We start from the raw sequence: 17,129 nt of genomic DNA, 5'->3' as shown, positions 1-17,129 counted from the left end.
GAGAGAGAGAGAAACATCAATGTGCGGTTGCTGGGGGTCATGATCTGCAACCCAGGCATGTACCCTGACTGGGAATCGAACCTGCGATGCTTTGGTTCGCAGCCCACGCTCAATCCACTGAGCTATGCCAGCCAGGGCAATAAACGTCAGTCTTGGAAGTCTGCGATCTCAAGTCGTGGAGGACCAGGCCCTGTCAGTCCTGCCTGAAACAGGGCGTCCCTGATGGGACCTGACTCCGCAGACAGATCTGAAACGGGTCGAATCTCCAGGCTTTGTCGTAACCTCGAGCAGCCCCACGATAAAGCCGGCACGGCTGTTGAGGCTGTTGAGGGCGGGTGGGGTCCGGAGCAGGGACTGGGTAAAGCCCTGGGGGGCGGCAGTTAGACTCCTGGCTCAGTGGGCCAGTCCCGTGTCTGCAGAAACACATGTGGTGCGCATCTGCATGTTCTCTGAAGTTCCCAGAGTCGGTCCTCAGCATGAGGGCTGCTCCCTGCGTCTTGAAGAAGCTCTTACGGGACGTTGACGTTGAAGTCGTCTGTGCCTCGCTGCCCGTGAGAACTCTTGGGCAGGACCCCAGCATAGATCACTCCCCCCACCCCAGGTTGCAGTGAGATGACAGAATGACTGTGGACGGGACAAGAGAGAGACCAGCAAAGTCTCACCGGTACTGGGGGCCCCCAGCACCCCGTTCATTGAGGGGTGGCACGCCCGGGTACTCCACATTCTCATCCCAGCATCTTCACGAGTGATCGCAGGTACCAGGCCTTGGGGCAGCTTGTGCGTAGCCCAGGCCACACACGTCAAACTCTCAGCTGCCGGGGCTTGTCACGCGTCACAAGAAGCAGCCGTGTGCCACGCGCCCTGGAACATCTGTTTGTCACGGTTACAGGTCATTGATTTACAGCTGCCTCGTTTTTAGTCACCTGTCTGTCTGTGCCTTTGTGCTTCCAGGGCATCGTGAGGGCGATTCGGGATTACCAGAGCCCCCTGAAGGAGCACGAGGTCACCATCTTTGTCCGAAGAGGGGGCCCCAACTATCAGGAGGGCTTGCGGGTGATGGGAGAAGTTGGTAAGATGGGGACCGTTTCTCTCTCTCCTGCCCCGAGTGTCACGGCCCCGAGTGTCAGGACCCCCTTCCTTGGGGGCCCTTCTGTGCTCCTCCACCGCCCTCTCGGGGTGCGAGACCTGCCCCTGTTTCCACTTCCTGCCCTCGGGCGTGGACCGGTCCTGAGCTTCCGAGTGGGCAGGAAAGCATGTGCGTTTCACAAGTACTCTCGGGAGCACCTGCTCCGTGCTGAGCACAGTGGTTGCAGCCACACACCTGGCACCTGATGGCTGGCCAGCCAAGCCCCCATGCGGTTAAAAACGTTGACTGCGAAGTCAGGTCGCGCATTGTGCAAGAGAAGGACAGAGCAGGCGAAGGGACAGTGTGGGTGTGTCGGGAGGGGGCAGGGGCGGGTTTTTGTGGGGTGATCAGAGAATGCTGGACTGAAAAGGTGGCTTTGGGCTGAGGACCTGGAGGAGAGGAAGGCGCTGCTCAGTGGTGACTATCTGCAGAGGAAAGGGCAAATTCGGTACCCGCCGGGGGGGCAGGCCAGTGTGTGCAGGCCTGCCGGGGGTGGGGGGCCCAGGGAAGGGCTGAGGGGGCAAGGGGCAGGGTGTGGGAGACGGGGCAGGGTGGGAGACGGGGCACCGAAGCGGCCAGCGCAGATGTGTGGGGCTAGTGCAGGCCCCTGGGTCGGCAGCCGTGGGAGACCGGCCGCAGGAGAGACGCGGCTTGCCTTGAGTTGGAAGGGTTATTTTAGTTGCTGGGTGCACAGCAGACAGAGGGCAGCCAGGGCAGAAGCAGGGGGCACTCTCATGAGGTGGCGGCGGAGTCCAGCTCCATGGTGCCTGGATGTGGGGGAGGAGGGCCGGGCGCTGGTGGAGCAGCAGAGCCCAGGGAGGAGCGGGAGTGGCGTCTGTTTTGGTTTCCTTTGCCCCTTCCGGGTTCGGGGTGGCTCCTGCAGGTTCACAAGTCGTCAGACTCCGTCCAAGCTTTTGAGAGGCCTGGGCCCATTGGCAGGACTGATGTCAGGCCGTCTGGGCTGACCTGACTCAGCCTGAAATACTGAGATCTGTGCACTCTGTGACCAGCAGCTTTGGTCCTGAGTGGACCTCGGCCCCCATTGCTCAGTGTGCGCGCGGCAGGGGTCCCAGTGAGGCGCCAGAGGGGTGACGGACATGAGGTGCTCGTGCTCAGTGAGTGTGTTCTCTGACTGGAGAGGCAAACGCTGTGCATTTCCCCGTTTTTCCAAATCTGGGGTCCATGGCGAACACCAAACCCGCCTCAGTCGAAGCACTGCCCAATTCCAGTTCCCCCCAAACGTGAGTACCTGCCACCGGCCCGGCCTCCGGCACGGTGCAGGATGTCACTGGGTCGTGGACAGAACATCAAACCAGTGAACCGTGTCTTTGGAACAGGATGCTGTCAGGAAGGGCTCTACTGAGGGCCAAGCAAACAGACGGGTGGGGGTGGGGGGGTGTTGTCAAGGTCGTTGGGAGGAGGCGCTCGGGCTGAATGACGAGAACAGCTGAGAACAGCTGGGCGACGAGACCTGGGCGAGGGCGTTCCTTGTGGAGCGGGAGGGGGGCCCGTGCTTAGGGACAGCGGCCAGGCCGGGGGGCCGGAGCATGAGGTTGACGGGGTTGGAGAGCTGGTTTCCAGGCTGTGCACGGGCGGAGTGCGGGCTGATGATGCGTCTGGGTCCCTGGGGAGTGTCAGCAGAGCTGCTCTCACTCGGTCATCAGGAACCCGTGGGGCGACGAAGACACGACAGCTGGTGTGGGTCGCTGGTCGTGCACAGGAAGTGTCAGGCCTTAGGCAGGACCCCAGGGGACCTTTGCGGAGTCGTCTGGGCTCAGGCACTGATCCGAGCGTTTGAATGGTGGACTCTCCTCCCCCCTCCGCAGGGAAGACCACTGGGATCCCCATCCACGTGTTCGGCACCGAGACTCACATGACGGCCATCGTGGGCATGGCCCTGGGCCACCGGCCCATCCCCAATCAGCCGCCCACAGCTGCCCACACCGCAAACTTCCTGCTCAACGCCAGTGGGAGCACGTCGGTAGGTGCCGGCCGGCTGGCCGGCCTTGTTAGCCCCTCACACCCCCATCCCACCCGGGGCATGGTGCCCCTCTTCTGTGCCACCTGGGGACATGGGGTGGGGGTAGTATGTAGTTGGTTTCATGATCTCTGCCAGTTTTTTTTGTGTGTGTGTGCCAGTCAAGGTAAAATAATGGGAAGCCCGGGGTTGTTTAAGTGAGACCTGAGTTCAAATCCTGCCGAAGGAGGTAACTCGGCGGTTGCCATGCCTGCCCAGAGCCCTGGTTTGCTCACCTGGGCAGGGAGGCCGGCACTGATTCTTGCCTCAGGAGGCGGCTAGAGTGGCGCTGGTGGACGCCGCTTGTAAAGAGCAGTGCAATATGCTTTGGGTCCTCGAGAACCAGTGGCCCTTGTTGCCAGCTGCGACCTGTGACTTTGACTCCCTCTCCTTGTCTCGCCGCAGACGCCAGTCCCCAGCAGGACTGCATCTTTCTCTGAGTCCAGGGCCGATGAGGTGGCGCCTGCGAAGAAGGCCAAGCCCGCTGTGCCCCAAGGTAACTCCCAGCGGCTTCGGACCTTCCCTGTGCCCCTCCCCTTCCTGGGCTGCACAAGGTGATGGTAGGCGTTCGGGCTTTGCTGCGGGAGCGGGCGTCGGGAGCGGGCGTCGGGCGTGGGACGGGAACAGCCGTGAGGATGTGCCGAGCCTTCCCCACGGCTCTCCTCGTGCTGAGAACCCAGCCGGGCCCGGGTCGTCTCACTCCTCGCCTTCTTCTCCTCTACCCCCTTACCTCTCCTGCGTGTGGGCGAGGCTGAGCAGGACAGGGAGGTTGCGGAGGAGACGGGGTCACACAAATTCCAGGAGGTGGGAAGGTCTCCCAGACTCTGCTCCCAAGCGGGGGGCAGAGCGAGCTCCCGTACAGCGGTAGTTCCTGCCCACCCCTCCTCCTGGGGCTCCTACGAAGACGCTGCCTTCTGAGCCCCCCCATAAGGACACGCACTGTCTACCAGCCCGTCTGTGCTCCACCTGCTTTGTCTCCCCCTCCTCTGATTTATCCAAGACGGGAGCCCCGCCAGCCAGCCTTGGCGGCCAGCGTGCAGTAACGGCTCTAGTCATGGCCGGGCTGGCTGGCGTGGCCCGTGCACCCTCTTCCCGGTGTGGGCAGAAAGCGCCCACGGTGTTTTGTGAAGCAGGGACACTGGCTCCAGGCCCCCGAGTTGGAAGCCACTGCCCGGCAGTCCCCAAACCCGCAGCGCCCAGTGACAGGTCCCACTCATCTCAGCCTGACCCTTGTGAGCCTTGTGGGGACGAGGGCTGGTGGAAAGAGGCTGGGACCAGGCCGGCTGTCCCTTCAGAGGGCCTGGGGCAGTTCGGTGGTGAGGGCACCCACCCTCCAGGCCTTCATGTTCCTCCCGCTCCTCTCTCTGCCCCCTTTGGTCCTTCGCTCTCTCTTGCTTTTGCTCTGCCGACGGGTGCCGTCTTCTCTTTTGCTGGCTTGAGTCCTGTCTGTTGTGGAACAGACGCGAGACGGTGAGGGCGTCCGCCCCGCCAGGCTTGTCCGTGGGACCCTGCCCTGTGCCCACCCTTTCCCTCCAGAGCCTCCGGCCGTCAGCAGGTCACTCAGTTGCCTTGGTCATTTTCTTTGACAGATTCAGTCCCAAGTCCAAGACCCCTGCAAGGTAGGACACCCCAGCCCTTCCCGAATCTGCGTGTGGCTTGTTAGTGGGGTTCAGTCTTGCCGTCTGCTGCGTTTCCCCTCCCCAGCGGGGTGCAGTGTTGTCTGGTACATTCCGTCCCTGCCTCGCTCGCTCGCTGTGGCCTTGCTCCCAAGTCCTGGTCTTCGCGGCCCCTCCCTCCCCACGCCTGCTTAGTTCAAGCCCCCACTCGGTGCTCTCCTGGCCGTGTGGCAGTCTCTGGCTCCAGACTTGGGGGTGCAGGGGTGAAGAGGCAGGCCCACCGCCTTTGGAGAGTGGAGTGGTGCCGAGGAGGGAGGGTCCTCCTGGGAAGGGGGGAGCCATCGAAACTGGAGGGGGAGTGGCAGAGCACAGTGGAGGAGGGAGGAGGAGAGCCACGGACCACCCGGTTCTCGTCTGCATCTCACGATGGCTTCCTTCACTTTCCCCGCCTCCCAGCTTTATCCCAGAGCCCCCAGTGCCAGGGACAGGTTCAGATTTCTCTGGGACTTGGGTGGAAGATAGGATAGAGGAGGAGAGAGAGAGAGAAACCCGGAAAGGTGCCATCGAAGGGGTCTGGGCTTTGGTGCCTGAAGTCCCTGCTGAGGACAGTGTTTGGTGCACCTGCACGCACAGAACACACCTGTTCGCCTTGTCAACGCATCAGGGCTTTGCTTAACTTGACATTCGCAGCATGGGAGATTTCACTCTGGGGGAGGGGAGTCTTCTGACGATGTGTGACCCCTGTCCCGCTCAGGGGAGGGGAAGGAATAACCAGGCAGGGTTGCTTGTGTCCCTCCGGAAGGGCCGGGAGTGCAGCTGCTCCTGGACTGTCTGGCAGGATTCACTGTTTCCTGAAAGGCACGACCTGAGGCTGAGCCCCGGGCCGAGAACAGGGGCTGCTCCAGTGCTCCGAGTGCTGGAGCGCTCTCCCAGCGCAGGGGACTGCCAGTCCGCAGCCGGGCTGAGAAGTGGGCCGGGGAGACAGCTGGTATCAGAGTGGGCCCCTCCCTGTCTGCGGGTCCAGAGGAGCAGCCTTGTGGGGGGGCTCTTAGCCCCCGCAGGTTTCTTGTGTGGGGGGTGGCTCCTCACTGCTGGGGGGCTGGGGGTTGCCCCTGTCGGCTTTGGCTCCTCTCTGTTGGGGGAGGCAAGCACCCCGGTTCTGCCCCTTTTGTGCTGGAAGTGAGCGGGTTTGCAGGGACTGCAGGCTTCATTCTGACTTCTGCGGCCTCCTGGGCGGACAGGCGTGTGCGTGTGCGCAGGTCGTGCGTGGACTCGGGCGGGCAGTGGCAGGGCTTATCTTCCTCCTCCGCTCTTGTACAACCGAGCTGTAATCCTGGCTCAGACGCCAGGTGACCTAGGATCTCAGTCATCTGGCAGCTCCGGGCTTCGGTGTCCTACTTGCTCGGGTGGCTTCCCTTGTTCCGTGATCTCATGCCTCGTCAGCGCCCAGACGGGCCCAGTGACAGTAAATCCCGGGCGTTTGCAGCGTCAGGAGCCTGTGTCACAGCTGCGATGGAAGAGGCGGGCCCGTGGGGATGAGCAGCCTGTCTGCCTTGGGAAGGGGATCTCCTAAATCCGATGAATCAGATCTTGAACTCGGTTAGCCAAATCCGTGTTAGTACAGTAGGTTAACGAATGCCAGATGCCACTGGGCTGGGTGCTCTGTTTTCCCCAGGAGCCGAGAACCTCCCCTGAGGGCCACCTTCCTGCTCCGGACTTGCAGGGCGGGGAGGGTGAGCTCTCCACCTGCAGGGCGGCAAAGGAGCCTTTCCCTTCGAGGCTGAGGAGTCCACTCCTGCCAGATGCTTTCCTTCCGTTCTTTTGCCCCTTCCCCCTTTCCTGCTGGCTGGAGAGCCCACCGAGGAGCACTGTCCTGAGCGGGGAAGAGCCGCCTGGTCGGGGGAGGAGACTGGGAGGAGTGGCGTGCTGTCCCCGCCCGGGCCAGGGCAGGGCCTGGGCCGGAACCTCCGTTAAAGATAAAGCTGAGCAGACCTCTCCCCGGGGCCCTGGCTGCCCTAGAATCCTGAGGAGTCAGACCCTGACCCAGGGTGGTTTATGTCCAGATTTCGACCGGTGATAAGGGTTGTTGGAGAATTGTACGAGGGGGAGACCCCCCCAAAACAGAACTTATTTATAAAAATTAGTGTATTCTTACGCGTTTACACTTCAGTCACCTTCACAGTACTCTCCGTTCTATGCAATACACCTAATTGAGGCGTTTTTCCCATGGCTCAAAGCAGTTCTCAAACTCACTGATTTTGATGCCTTTTAGTGCTTCTGCCATTTTTTGTTTTGCCTCTTCTACAACTGTAAAATGTTTCCCTTTGATGACCTTTTTCATCCTGGGAAACAATAAAAAGGCACTCGAGAGAGATCCGGTAAACAGGGCGGGTGGGGCACAGGGGTCAGGCCGTGTTGGGTCAAAAACTGCTGAACACTCGGTGCTGTGTGGGCAGGTGCGCTCGTAAATCACCCGTCGTGAAATGGGCAAATGTGCTTCAAAAAATAATTCACTGAAGCTGAACACAGCCTCTCACAACAACGCCAGCTGGCATGCTGCTACAGATGGGTCCCTGGAACACTCCCTTAGCTGGGAAGCCTGTACTACAAGGAGCTCGTCCTCCAGAAGATAATTAAGTCTGTTTTGGGGGGTGGGGGTCTCTTCCCGTATAATATCCTGCAGTCCCCAAAATTGGGAGAGCTTATTAACACTCTTTTCCAATGACTTTAAAAGTAATGTATCCACTGTCCATTTGCATATAACCAGGAGGCTGATTACATATTTGCCTTTCCTACGACATTGAAAAGGCCCTGATAGGCCTGTTCTTTGCCTTGGGAATCCTTTCTCTGTTCGGTGCTGAGCTGTTCACTAGGCAGGCAGGTCTTCTGAGCTCTTTTTACCTTCTGCCACCTCTTTTCCAGGAGAAACTGAAGCACTTCCCCCCAAAGTTCTCAGAATTCCACCCTCCTAACGTCCCTTTGTGGTTCTGAGAAGCCACCCTCCCTGGCCTTGGGACATGGAGGGGTCTGGCAGGGGGCCCCTGCCCCTACGAGTCTCACGGGGGTGTGTGTGTCCCGGGTGCACTCGCTGTGTCTTTGCCCAGCAGGGAAGAGCGCCACCCTCTTCAGCCGCCATACCAAGGCCATCGTGTGGGGCATGCAGACCAGGGCCGTGCAGGGCATGCTGGACTTCGACTACGTCTGCTCCCGGGACGAGCCCTCGGTGGCCGCCATGGTCTACCCTTTCACGTAAGCCACGCCACGGCAGGGAGGCCGCCTCATCTAGTCCCGTCCCCTCCCTCACTGAGACGGGGCTGGGGGAGCAGCTGGGCGGTCCCTTTGGCTGGGGAAGCGACTGGGCACCTCGACCTAGGGCACGCCACACTCCTGGAAGACCTTTTCCCGTAGATGAAACCCTCTCGAGGGCAGAAGCCTGCCTTTCCACCTTCTAGATGAAGCTCCTCCCCTTGGCTTCCCCTTCCCCACCCCTGACGGGCGGTCCTGACCCCTCCTTCGCCTTTCTCGCAGTGGGGACCACAAGCAGAAGTTTTACTGGGGTCACAAGGAGATCCTGATCCCCGTCTTCAAGAACATGGCTGATGCCATGAAGAAACACCCGGAGGTGGACGTGCTGATCAACTTCGCCTCCCTCCGCTCTGCCTACGACAGCACCATTGAGACCATGAGCTACGCACAGGTCGGTCGCCGGGCCCCAGGGACCGAGTGGGTATTGGGGGAGCGCTCCTGAGGGGTGTCCGTGGCCACCGCCACCTGGGACAAGTGGCCAGGACTTGGGACCGGCCGCCGATCTGGGCGAAAACAGCCGGAGACACTCGACCTTCAGAAGGCGGGGCCGTAACCTGGGGCGGCTGGCCGCTCACCGGGGCCAGCCGCCCTCGTCTCTCTGTGCCGTCTGAGCCTGCCCTTGAAACCAGAATCAGAAGTGCTTCCTTACACAATCATTACATGTTATAGAAAAAAACCGTAATTACTGATAAATACAAGAAAGAAAGAGATACCTCAAGCCCCACTGCCCAGAAACACAGCTGCTGTTTTTGAGTGTTTTCTTTACCCATGCCTTCTCCTGGGTCTGACCAAAGGGAACACTATTCTACAGAACTCTCCGTTTTCTTTTTTCTTTCTTTTTTTTTTTAAGATTTTATTTATTTATTTTTAGAGAGGGAAGGGAGGGAGAAAGAGAGAGAGAGAAACATCAATGTGCGGTTGCTGGGGGTCAGGACCTGCAACCCAGGCATGTACCCTGACTGGGAATTGAACCTGCGACACTTTGGTTCGCAGCCCTCGCTCAATCCACTGAGCTACGCCAGCCAGGGCTAGAACTCTCCATTTTCTTCCGTTACTCTTTCCCTGGTAGTAAAGATTTATGGGTGGCAGCAGTTCTGCTCCGTCAAGTCTGGCGATGAGCATCTGGGAGTGACTGGAATATGCCCTTAATCATTTCCCCAGAATAAATGTCTAGCAATCAGACCGCTGCCTCAGAATGGGCGGGTCTCAAAGCCTCTGGTGTGTGCCGGCCGGGTGCCCCCAAAAAGCTGTGCTCAGACAGACGCCCGCCGGGGGTGCAAGGCGCCTGCTCCTCGGTGCTCGTGCCGACGCTGCGTGCTCAGACGTAACACACGGAGTTGGCGAACGGATAGGCGTTCTGTTTCATTGTCATACCTTCAGTTATTACGATGAGCCTTTAAAAACATTTATGGGCAATTTTTAGTCTTTGATTTGGCTTCCTCCCCCCCTTTTTTTTCTATTGAGATGTTTGTCTTCTTTGTTGCTGATTTGTAAGACACACATACACACCCCCACCCCACCCCCCAGATAGAATAAGTTATTGATTCTTTTGCTCAGAATTCCCGCCCAGCCCCGGACTGGCAGGGTTCAGTTCCAGGTCGGAGGAGCTAAACCGGTTTGGGTACCTGGACGGAGCGGAAATGAAAGCAGCCGTGCTGGAAACGAGCTGGGTTTTCAGTCTGGGTCAGAGGTTGGCAACGTGCAGCTCCAGGGCCAGGCTCGTCCTCCACTAGTCCTCCTTCCGCGCATAAGATGTTGTCGGGATGTAGCTGTGCTCATTCGTTTATGTGTTGTCCGTGGCCCTTTCGTGCTACAAAGGCAAAGCTGAGCTACCACAGAGACCACATGATGGACGAAGCCTGAAATGCTATGTGATCCTTTATAGGGATAGTCTGTAGTTTGTAGGAGTAGTTTGCCGGCCCCTGGACTGAGGCGGAGATGGCTCTCAGCCTTTCCCGCCCACTCCCCAGCCCCTCGGGCTTTCTCCCCAGCCCACTCTCTGGCCCGAGGGTGGCAGCAGCTCGTTTCTAGCACTTACGGGCTCTGTGCTCTGGGGGCACAGAGTCGGGGACTCAGGGTGCCGCAGAGAAAGCCGTAGACAGCTGCCTTGTGAGCAGGTGGGGCACAGGTGTCTGTGTCCCGCCCACTGGGGCTGGGAGAGCGTACCGCAGGTTCCTGGGAGGGCTGGTGCGATCGGCACAGGAGCAGAGGCCTGTGGGAAGAAGGGGTGCGTGCCGTTGATGTTACTGTGTCCTTAGAGCCTGGAACGGGACCTGGGGGGAGGGCTCTCGCACGGGTGCTGTGTCCTTGCCCCACCCGAGCTGAGAAGTGAGCGGGGGTCACTGCTCTTTTCCTTCAGATCCGGACCATCGCCATCATAGCCGAAGGCATCCCCGAGGCCCTCACGAGGAAGCTGATCAAGAAGGCGGACCAGAAGGGCGTGACCATCATCGGACCCGCCACCGTGAGTGTCCCCTCCGGAACGCCGTCTGCATTCAAGGCTGTTTTATGAAGTGCCGGGCCCTCGGGAGACTCACTCGTTGATTCTTCTGTCTCCTGAGTTGGAAAGGTTTAGGGGGCACCTGCTGAAAGCCCGTCTGTCTGTTTCCAGTTAGTTGTTTTGTTTTTTTTAATACTATGTCTTTTTTTTAACTTCTTTTTTTTAAAGATTTTATTTATTTTTAGAGAGGAAAGGGAGGGAGATAGAGAGAGAGAAACATCAATGTGTGGTTGCTGGGGGTCATGGCCTGCAACCCAGGCATGTGCCCTGACTGGGGAATCGAACCTGTGACACTTTGGTTCGCAGCCCGCACTCAATCCACTGAGCTACGCCAGCCAGGGCTCCAGTTAGTTTTTAAAGGGCTTTTTCCCCAGCCCGTGTCACCTTTACAGCGCCCAGGGGCTGACGGGCGGGTTCTCGGTTCACGTGTTTGCCGCCTCTCACACGGCATCGCTGTCTTTAGTTGCTCCTTGGACCGTAACCCGGAGGAGGAGCTACAGCCCCTCCCTGGAGGCTGTGTTTGTGACCTGAAGCCCTTCCTGTGAGGCGAAATTGCTCTGAGACTGTTTTGTTATTTTGTTTTTACTTCGCTGTCTCAGTGACATTTACGTGCCGTTGAGACAAAAGCACCTCCTGTCTCAGAGGCAGCGGGTGGTTTTGAGCAGAGGCACACACCTGCTGGCGCACCTGTGCTGGGCGTTGTCAGTCTCGCAGAGCAGAGAAGGTGGCATAACCCTGAGTAGGCCTGTCGGCAGTAAGCCGCGTTTTGCAGATGAGGCGTGCTGTTCTCTGCATAATGTCTGTCGAGGGAGAGAAGAGTCCTGCTTAGGCAGGGGACCGGCTGTGCAGGTGCCAGCTCTCTCAGCCATTGCCTCCCCGGCCTGGCCGGAGTGGGGCGGGTGGGCAGGCCGTGCTGGGCCCAGCGAGTCCTCGGGGCTGTGTGCTCAGGCCGGCGCCCACCCTACCTCCCTGACTGCCCTTTCTGCCCCTGCAGGTCGGAGGCATCAAGCCCGGCTGCTTTAAGATCGGGAATACGGGTGGGATGCTGGACAACATCCTGGCCTCCAAGCTCTACCGCCCAGGCAGCGTGGCCTACGTCTCGCGTTCCGGGGGCATGTCCAACGAGCTCAACAACATCATCTCCAGGACCACGGATGGCGTCTACGAGGGCGTGGCCATCGGCGGGGACAGGTGATCGGCTGAGGGCCGAGGGGACCTCCCACACTGCCTGCTGCTGCCGGGTTCCTGCTGGCACATAATGATGTTTCTTTTTCTTTCTTTCTTTTTTTCTTTTCTTTTTCTTGTCTTGTTTGTTTTTCCCATTGCAGTCGACATTCAATATTATCTTAGTTTCAGGTAGGAATGTTATCTTAAGTCCACAAAATGGGGCATATCCGTTCTTGTCTCAGGACCAACATGAGCACAAAGATCAGAAAATACAGGGAAAAGAGTTTTAAAGGCATCTGGGCCCCTGGGTAGCTCTGTTTAATGCCTGAGGTGGCCATAGGGGGGCAGCAGAGGGCTGCAGTTAGCAGGACCGATTCGGAAATCAGACCACAGCCAGGGGTTCCAACCCCAGTTTCCCTGGCCGGGTTCCTTACCCTGTACCCCCATATCTCTGTCCTCAGTGGGTAAAATAACAGTGCCCACTTCGTGGAGTTGGTGGGAAGATTAAGTGAGGTCATATGTTAGAAAGAGGCTAACAGATTATGGGCTGGCACTTAATGAGTCCTCAGTAAGTGTTTATTGTAGCTAATAATAGTGACAGGGAAAACACTGTTCCTTCACTCCCTGCTACTATCACATTCCCACTTCTGGCCAGCAGCCCAGAAGTTCCAGTCCGCACGTTCAGGGATTTCTACGGAGGCTTCACCCTGTACTATGATTTCTGGTTAATTCAGTCTTCACCCCTCTCCCCACTCCGCTGCATGGGGGGTGGGGCCGGAAGCTCCCGGCTTCTCATCCTGGCCTAGTCTTTCTGGCGACCCTCGGCCCTCCAGGAGCCACGCAGGGGCCCACCAAGGGTGGCCCCATTCGAGTAGAAGACCCTTCCGTCCCCCAGGAAATTCCCAGGGATTTAGGACCCTCCACCACCTGAGTTGCTCAGGAAATTAAAATGTTGCAGGAGCCAGGGTCAAAGACCAGACACTGGAGCGGAAGAGGCTCTCAGCACCCCCAGAGCTCAGGAGAGGTCCCGAGGGTCTCGGGAGCTCTGTGTCCGGACCTCGGGGCGGAAAGCAGTGCATGCACTTCCCGTTCTACGTGTAGTCCCGTTTTTGTCGGAGGGGACAGTGGCCAGCAGTCCCTAACACCCTCGTGGACACTAGCTGTTAGATAGTTGCCGGCTGGCACTGTCACTGTGACTTTTACTGCTGCTACTGTTCAGCTCCTCTCGGAAAGCTGCGGGGAGACGGAGTCACCTTGTCAGTCTCCCTGGCTCTTCCACGTCATTTCAGGTGGGTCACCTGGCTGAGGAAGGACTTCCTGCCCAGTTCTTTAGGCGCGTGGCTAAACCTTTATCCTCCAGGTTGCAGTCAGCTGGAGGCAGGTCTGAGGCCAGAGGGGCTTACCCACGCGGCTGGCCAGGCTGGCCTTGACCTCTCCACAGACTGCTTAGCGTCCAGGTGACTTGGCTCAGGGCTTCCCCCAGAGGGAGCCATTCAAAAGGAAGGGCCAGAAAAAGCTGTTCTTTTTGTAACCCAGCCTTGGAAGTCAGTATCACAGAATCACGTTAGCCACGTTTTGTTCATTAATTAGATACATCCCAGTGTCAAGAGGAGGGGCGTGAGGTTCCACCCTCTTAAAAGAACCTGTGGACCTATTTTAAAGCCACCACACATGTGCTCTCCAGGTCTCCCTCACCACCGAACAAGCCTCTCTGATCTCATTAACTCTTCTTCTCTTCCCTTGTGCTCCATGTGCTCCCTCCGCCAGCCAATGCCCCGTTATTCCTAAGGCCTCTCTGGACCCATAGCATTTACACGCCTCCCGTACCTGCACACCTGAGCACACACTTCCCCAAGCCGCCTGCTGACCCCATGTGCCCTCCCTTCTCCCACCAGGTACCCCGGCTCCACGTTCATGGACCACGTGTTGCGTTACCAGGATACCCCAGGAGTCAAAATGATCGTGGTTCTTGGAGAGGTGAGTTGCAGGAAAAAGCTCTTCAGTTTGGCTGGTAGTTAAAGTTACGTGTGATGCCAGGGTTTCAAAAATCCCTGCATTTTGGTTGCATGTAACTGAAAGTGGCTGTCCCTGGTAATCGCACCCCTTAGCCTGTGGGACCTAGGGGTTGTCGCTTTTAACACTGCTTTCTCCTAAAAGAGTAGTTTTTGCCTCTCAGTGGCATGAGACACTTTAGTGCCAGTGAAAAAGAAGCTCTGGACAGCTGGCCATGGTTTCTACCTGCTGGGCAGTGGATTGCTGGGGGAAGAAGTAAAAAGTGTGATTTTGGGGGAGTCCTGTCACCCCATCCTGTGCCGTGGCTGTGCCTCTGACAGGTCTCGTCCTAGATCACCTTACCTTAGGTTAGGAAGGAGGAGACCCAGAGACTCTTGCCTAGGTCCCCGCTGTCCCTTTGCCATTCTTCCTTGCACCTACTCCCGGTCTTCCGGGCTGTTTGGGCCAAGCTCACCTCCCCTCGCTTTCTAGCCGAGTTGAGACTCTGGCTCCTGCCTGACCGGGGACAGAACTTCCTGCCCCGGTGCTGGAGCAGCGCAGAGTGGGTGCCTACAGCTCACGGGCTCTGTCTTGTCCCCTGCTCCTCTGCAGATAGGGGGCACGGAGGAGTACAAGATCTGCCGGGGCATCAAGGAGGGCCGCATCACCAAGCCCGTGGTCTGCTGGTGCATCGGGACCTGTGCCACCATGTTCTCCTCTGAGGTACGGCCGGCGCACGTCGCCGCTGGGTGGGGAGGCGAACCGTTACCTTGTAAGCAGCTGGCTCCTTCCCTGCACGCCTGTCACTCACTGGGTTACCACCAGGTCTAGCTGGGGCCCTGCTCTCTAGGAGCTTACATGCAATGAATGGGCGGGGACTGACTCAGCGACAGATTAAGGCGAGAACCAGTCTCCGAGTCCCTAACTGGAGCGACAGTGACCTGGTGTCTGGAGGAGTTGAGGTGGCTTCGCTGAGAGGAATTCGGCTGGGCCACAGGGAGGCTAGGAAGGGAGCGGACTCGTTGCTGGTGCAGAGCCGGGAAGGCGCCTGGCGAGGCGGTCTGTGCAGGGAGAGACCGTAGACAGAAAGGTTTGCTCAGCACGTGATGTGATACGACGTAGGTGAACATGCGTGGTGGTGGCGTGGAGTACGTCCAGCATGTAACCGAGCAGGCTCTGAGCAAGAGGCCTTGTCCTCGTGTTGTGTGTACGAGTCGATCAACCCTGGCCTTCAGGGCTTTGGCCACGGTGGCCATCCCTGTGCGAAACCCTCGGTTCTCCCTGCCGGCAAGCCTGCGTCACAGTTGCCCTCTCCAGAATGCTTGCCCTTCCCCGGCAGATTCCTGCCGGCCTCACAGGGCCAGCGTTTGCCCCAAAGGAAAGGCACTTGCCCTTTGAGCCAGCAGTTCCATTCCTGTGAACTTCCCTGTGGGTACGTGTGCAGAGACTATTTTAAAGTAGCGCATGAGGCTTCACCACAATGTCGTAACGGCAGAGGATGGAAAAGGCCAACACACCAGTCAGGAGGGTGCTGGGCCATCACGGCCGAGGCGGGAGGGGGAAGCGGGCGGGCTGGAAAAGGGTGAGGTGAGGGGGTTTCCATGTGTTGATACAGGAGAAGTTTAAGGTTTGTTCAGTCCAATAAAGGGCAGGGTGCGGTGAATATTCACGATACCCCTGTCTTGGTGTAGGTATCAGCTGTGTGTGCGTGTCTGCGTTCCTTTCAAGTAGAGGAAAGGGCAGTGGGTGGGTGGCGGAACCCTGCCTGTCCTTCAGGGGCCAGCTCCGTTTCCACGGGCTTTAGCGTCAGGTACTGATGGCTGGCCCGGGTGGCATAGGCAGGCCAGGTGGCCTTTCTGGACCTTTATGCTGAGCTGTAAAATAGGAACGGTTGGTTACATAAGTAATTGTAAAGGTCAAGTACATGCAGGTCTTAGCAGCTATTCCTTTTGGTTCTTACTTCATGAAGCTCTTTCTGACTTTTCAAAAAAAAAGATTATTTATTTACTTATTTTAATCGAGAGTGGGGAAGAGAGAGAGAGAAACACCCATGTATGGTTGCCTTCCATTGTACCCCCCTACTGGGGACCTGGCCCTCAGCTCAGGCATGTGTCCTGACTGGGAATCGAACCGGCGACCCTTTGGTTCACAGTCAAGCACTCAGTCCACTGAGTCACACCAGCCAGGCCTCTGACTTTCTTCTCGACCACTTTCTTCTCCACCCCAGCAGCCAAGAATAATTCCTCCCTCCTCCGCCATTGTTTCTCCTAACCCCTTTGCGTCGCCGCCCTCCCCCTCTCCCCCTGCTCTGCCTAGGACACCCCCAGGAGGGCAGGGACCCCGCTCCTCTGTTTCTAGCCGGGTGCTCATCATCGCCCCGTGGGTTGGACAGGTGCTCACGGGGTGTTTCGGTTTTATTTTTTAATGAGTTTCTAAGACTTACGAAACCATAAGCATAGCAAATATAAAACAGTACAGTGACTGCCTAGCTTATGTTGGAATTCACACGACCTTGCAGAACTTTCCACCCTGTGGAGGAGATTAGCTAAATCTCTGCCCATTGGCACACTGAGACGGTTCATCGGGGAAAAAAAGAATTAAAAACGGGGGCGGGGGTGGGAGTAGAGGTCGGGGTTCACTGGGTCGGTGGTGTTTCTCAGAAGCCTGTCCCACGAAGCCTTGGTCCTGTGCGGCCATCCTCCAAGCCAAACACACGGAAAAGCAGAAAGGCTTTTATAAATTATAAACGTACAGTGTGACCCACCTCCCTTTCTACCTCTTGTGTTTTAATTTTAAGAAACCTCTGAGTTAAAGAAACTCATTTCACTGCCTTGGACCAAGCATTTTCTAAGTTTATTTGAATACGGAATCTCTTCCTCCCACCCCATTCGCCCACGCAGATTACGTTCCACAAAGAATGTGTAACGCTCACGGCTCCTTTTTGTTAGGGCTGCTGGTCACGAGCACAGTCAGAGGCCAGGTGCCTGGGTTCGAATGCTACTGCACCTTGTCTGTGTGACCTCGGGCTAGTTGCTTTACTCCTCTGGCCTTCCATTTCCTTTTTTTTTTTTTTTTTTTTAAAGAAACAGTTACAGGTACTGAAAGATTGAATGAGTAGAGCTCTCAGAAAGGTGCTGGATATAGTGAGCGTCATTAAAACAGGTTAGATGTCATTGTGATGACCCGCCACCCACTTCCCAAGTCAGGGTTTTGTTTTGTTTTTGTTTTTGTTTTTTTTTAAGATTTTATTTATTTTTAGAGAGGGATGGGAGGGGGAGGGGGAGAGAAAGAGAGAGAGAGAGAGAGAGAGAGAGAGAAACATCAATGTGTGCTTGCTGGGGGTCATGGCCTTCAACCCAGGCATGTGCCCTGACTGGGAATCGAACCTGAGACACTTCGGTTCGC

The 17,129-nt window shown here is 57.5% G+C and overlaps 1 protein-coding gene across 4 annotated transcripts in view; it reads left to right on the top strand.

The window, feature by feature from the left end:
• The window catches only part of ACLY (ATP citrate lyase), a 40,758-nt gene that overhangs the window by 13,607 nt on the left and 10,022 nt on the right, over positions 1 to 17,129 (top strand). For 2 of the 4 annotated variants that reach the window (XM_028521629.2, XM_028521627.2), the window contains exons 11-20: positions 952 to 1,069; positions 2,953 to 3,107; positions 3,549 to 3,639; positions 4,733 to 4,762; positions 7,867 to 8,008; positions 8,288 to 8,456; positions 10,425 to 10,529; positions 11,560 to 11,756; positions 13,628 to 13,709; positions 14,337 to 14,447. In XM_028521629.2, coding sequence (XP_028377430.1) covers positions 952 to 1,069; positions 2,953 to 3,107; positions 3,549 to 3,639; positions 4,733 to 4,762; positions 7,867 to 8,008; positions 8,288 to 8,456; positions 10,425 to 10,529; positions 11,560 to 11,756; positions 13,628 to 13,709; positions 14,337 to 14,447 — 1,200 coding nt within the window. The remainder of the gene's footprint in view (positions 1 to 951; positions 1,070 to 2,952; positions 3,108 to 3,548; positions 3,640 to 4,732; positions 4,763 to 7,866; positions 8,009 to 8,287; positions 8,457 to 10,424; positions 10,530 to 11,559; positions 11,757 to 13,627; positions 13,710 to 14,336; positions 14,448 to 17,129) is intronic. The other 2 variants (XM_028521628.2, XM_028521631.2) reach the window with 1 other exon arrangement.

The sequence above is a fragment of the Phyllostomus discolor genome, chromosome 8 (assembly GCF_004126475.2).
Source record: "Phyllostomus discolor isolate MPI-MPIP mPhyDis1 chromosome 8, mPhyDis1.pri.v3, whole genome shotgun sequence".
NCBI classification, from domain to species: Eukaryota; Metazoa; Chordata; class Mammalia; order Chiroptera; family Phyllostomidae; genus Phyllostomus; species Phyllostomus discolor.
Note: the sequence above shows the minus strand (reverse complement) of the source record. Positions and strands in the feature narration are given on the sequence as shown.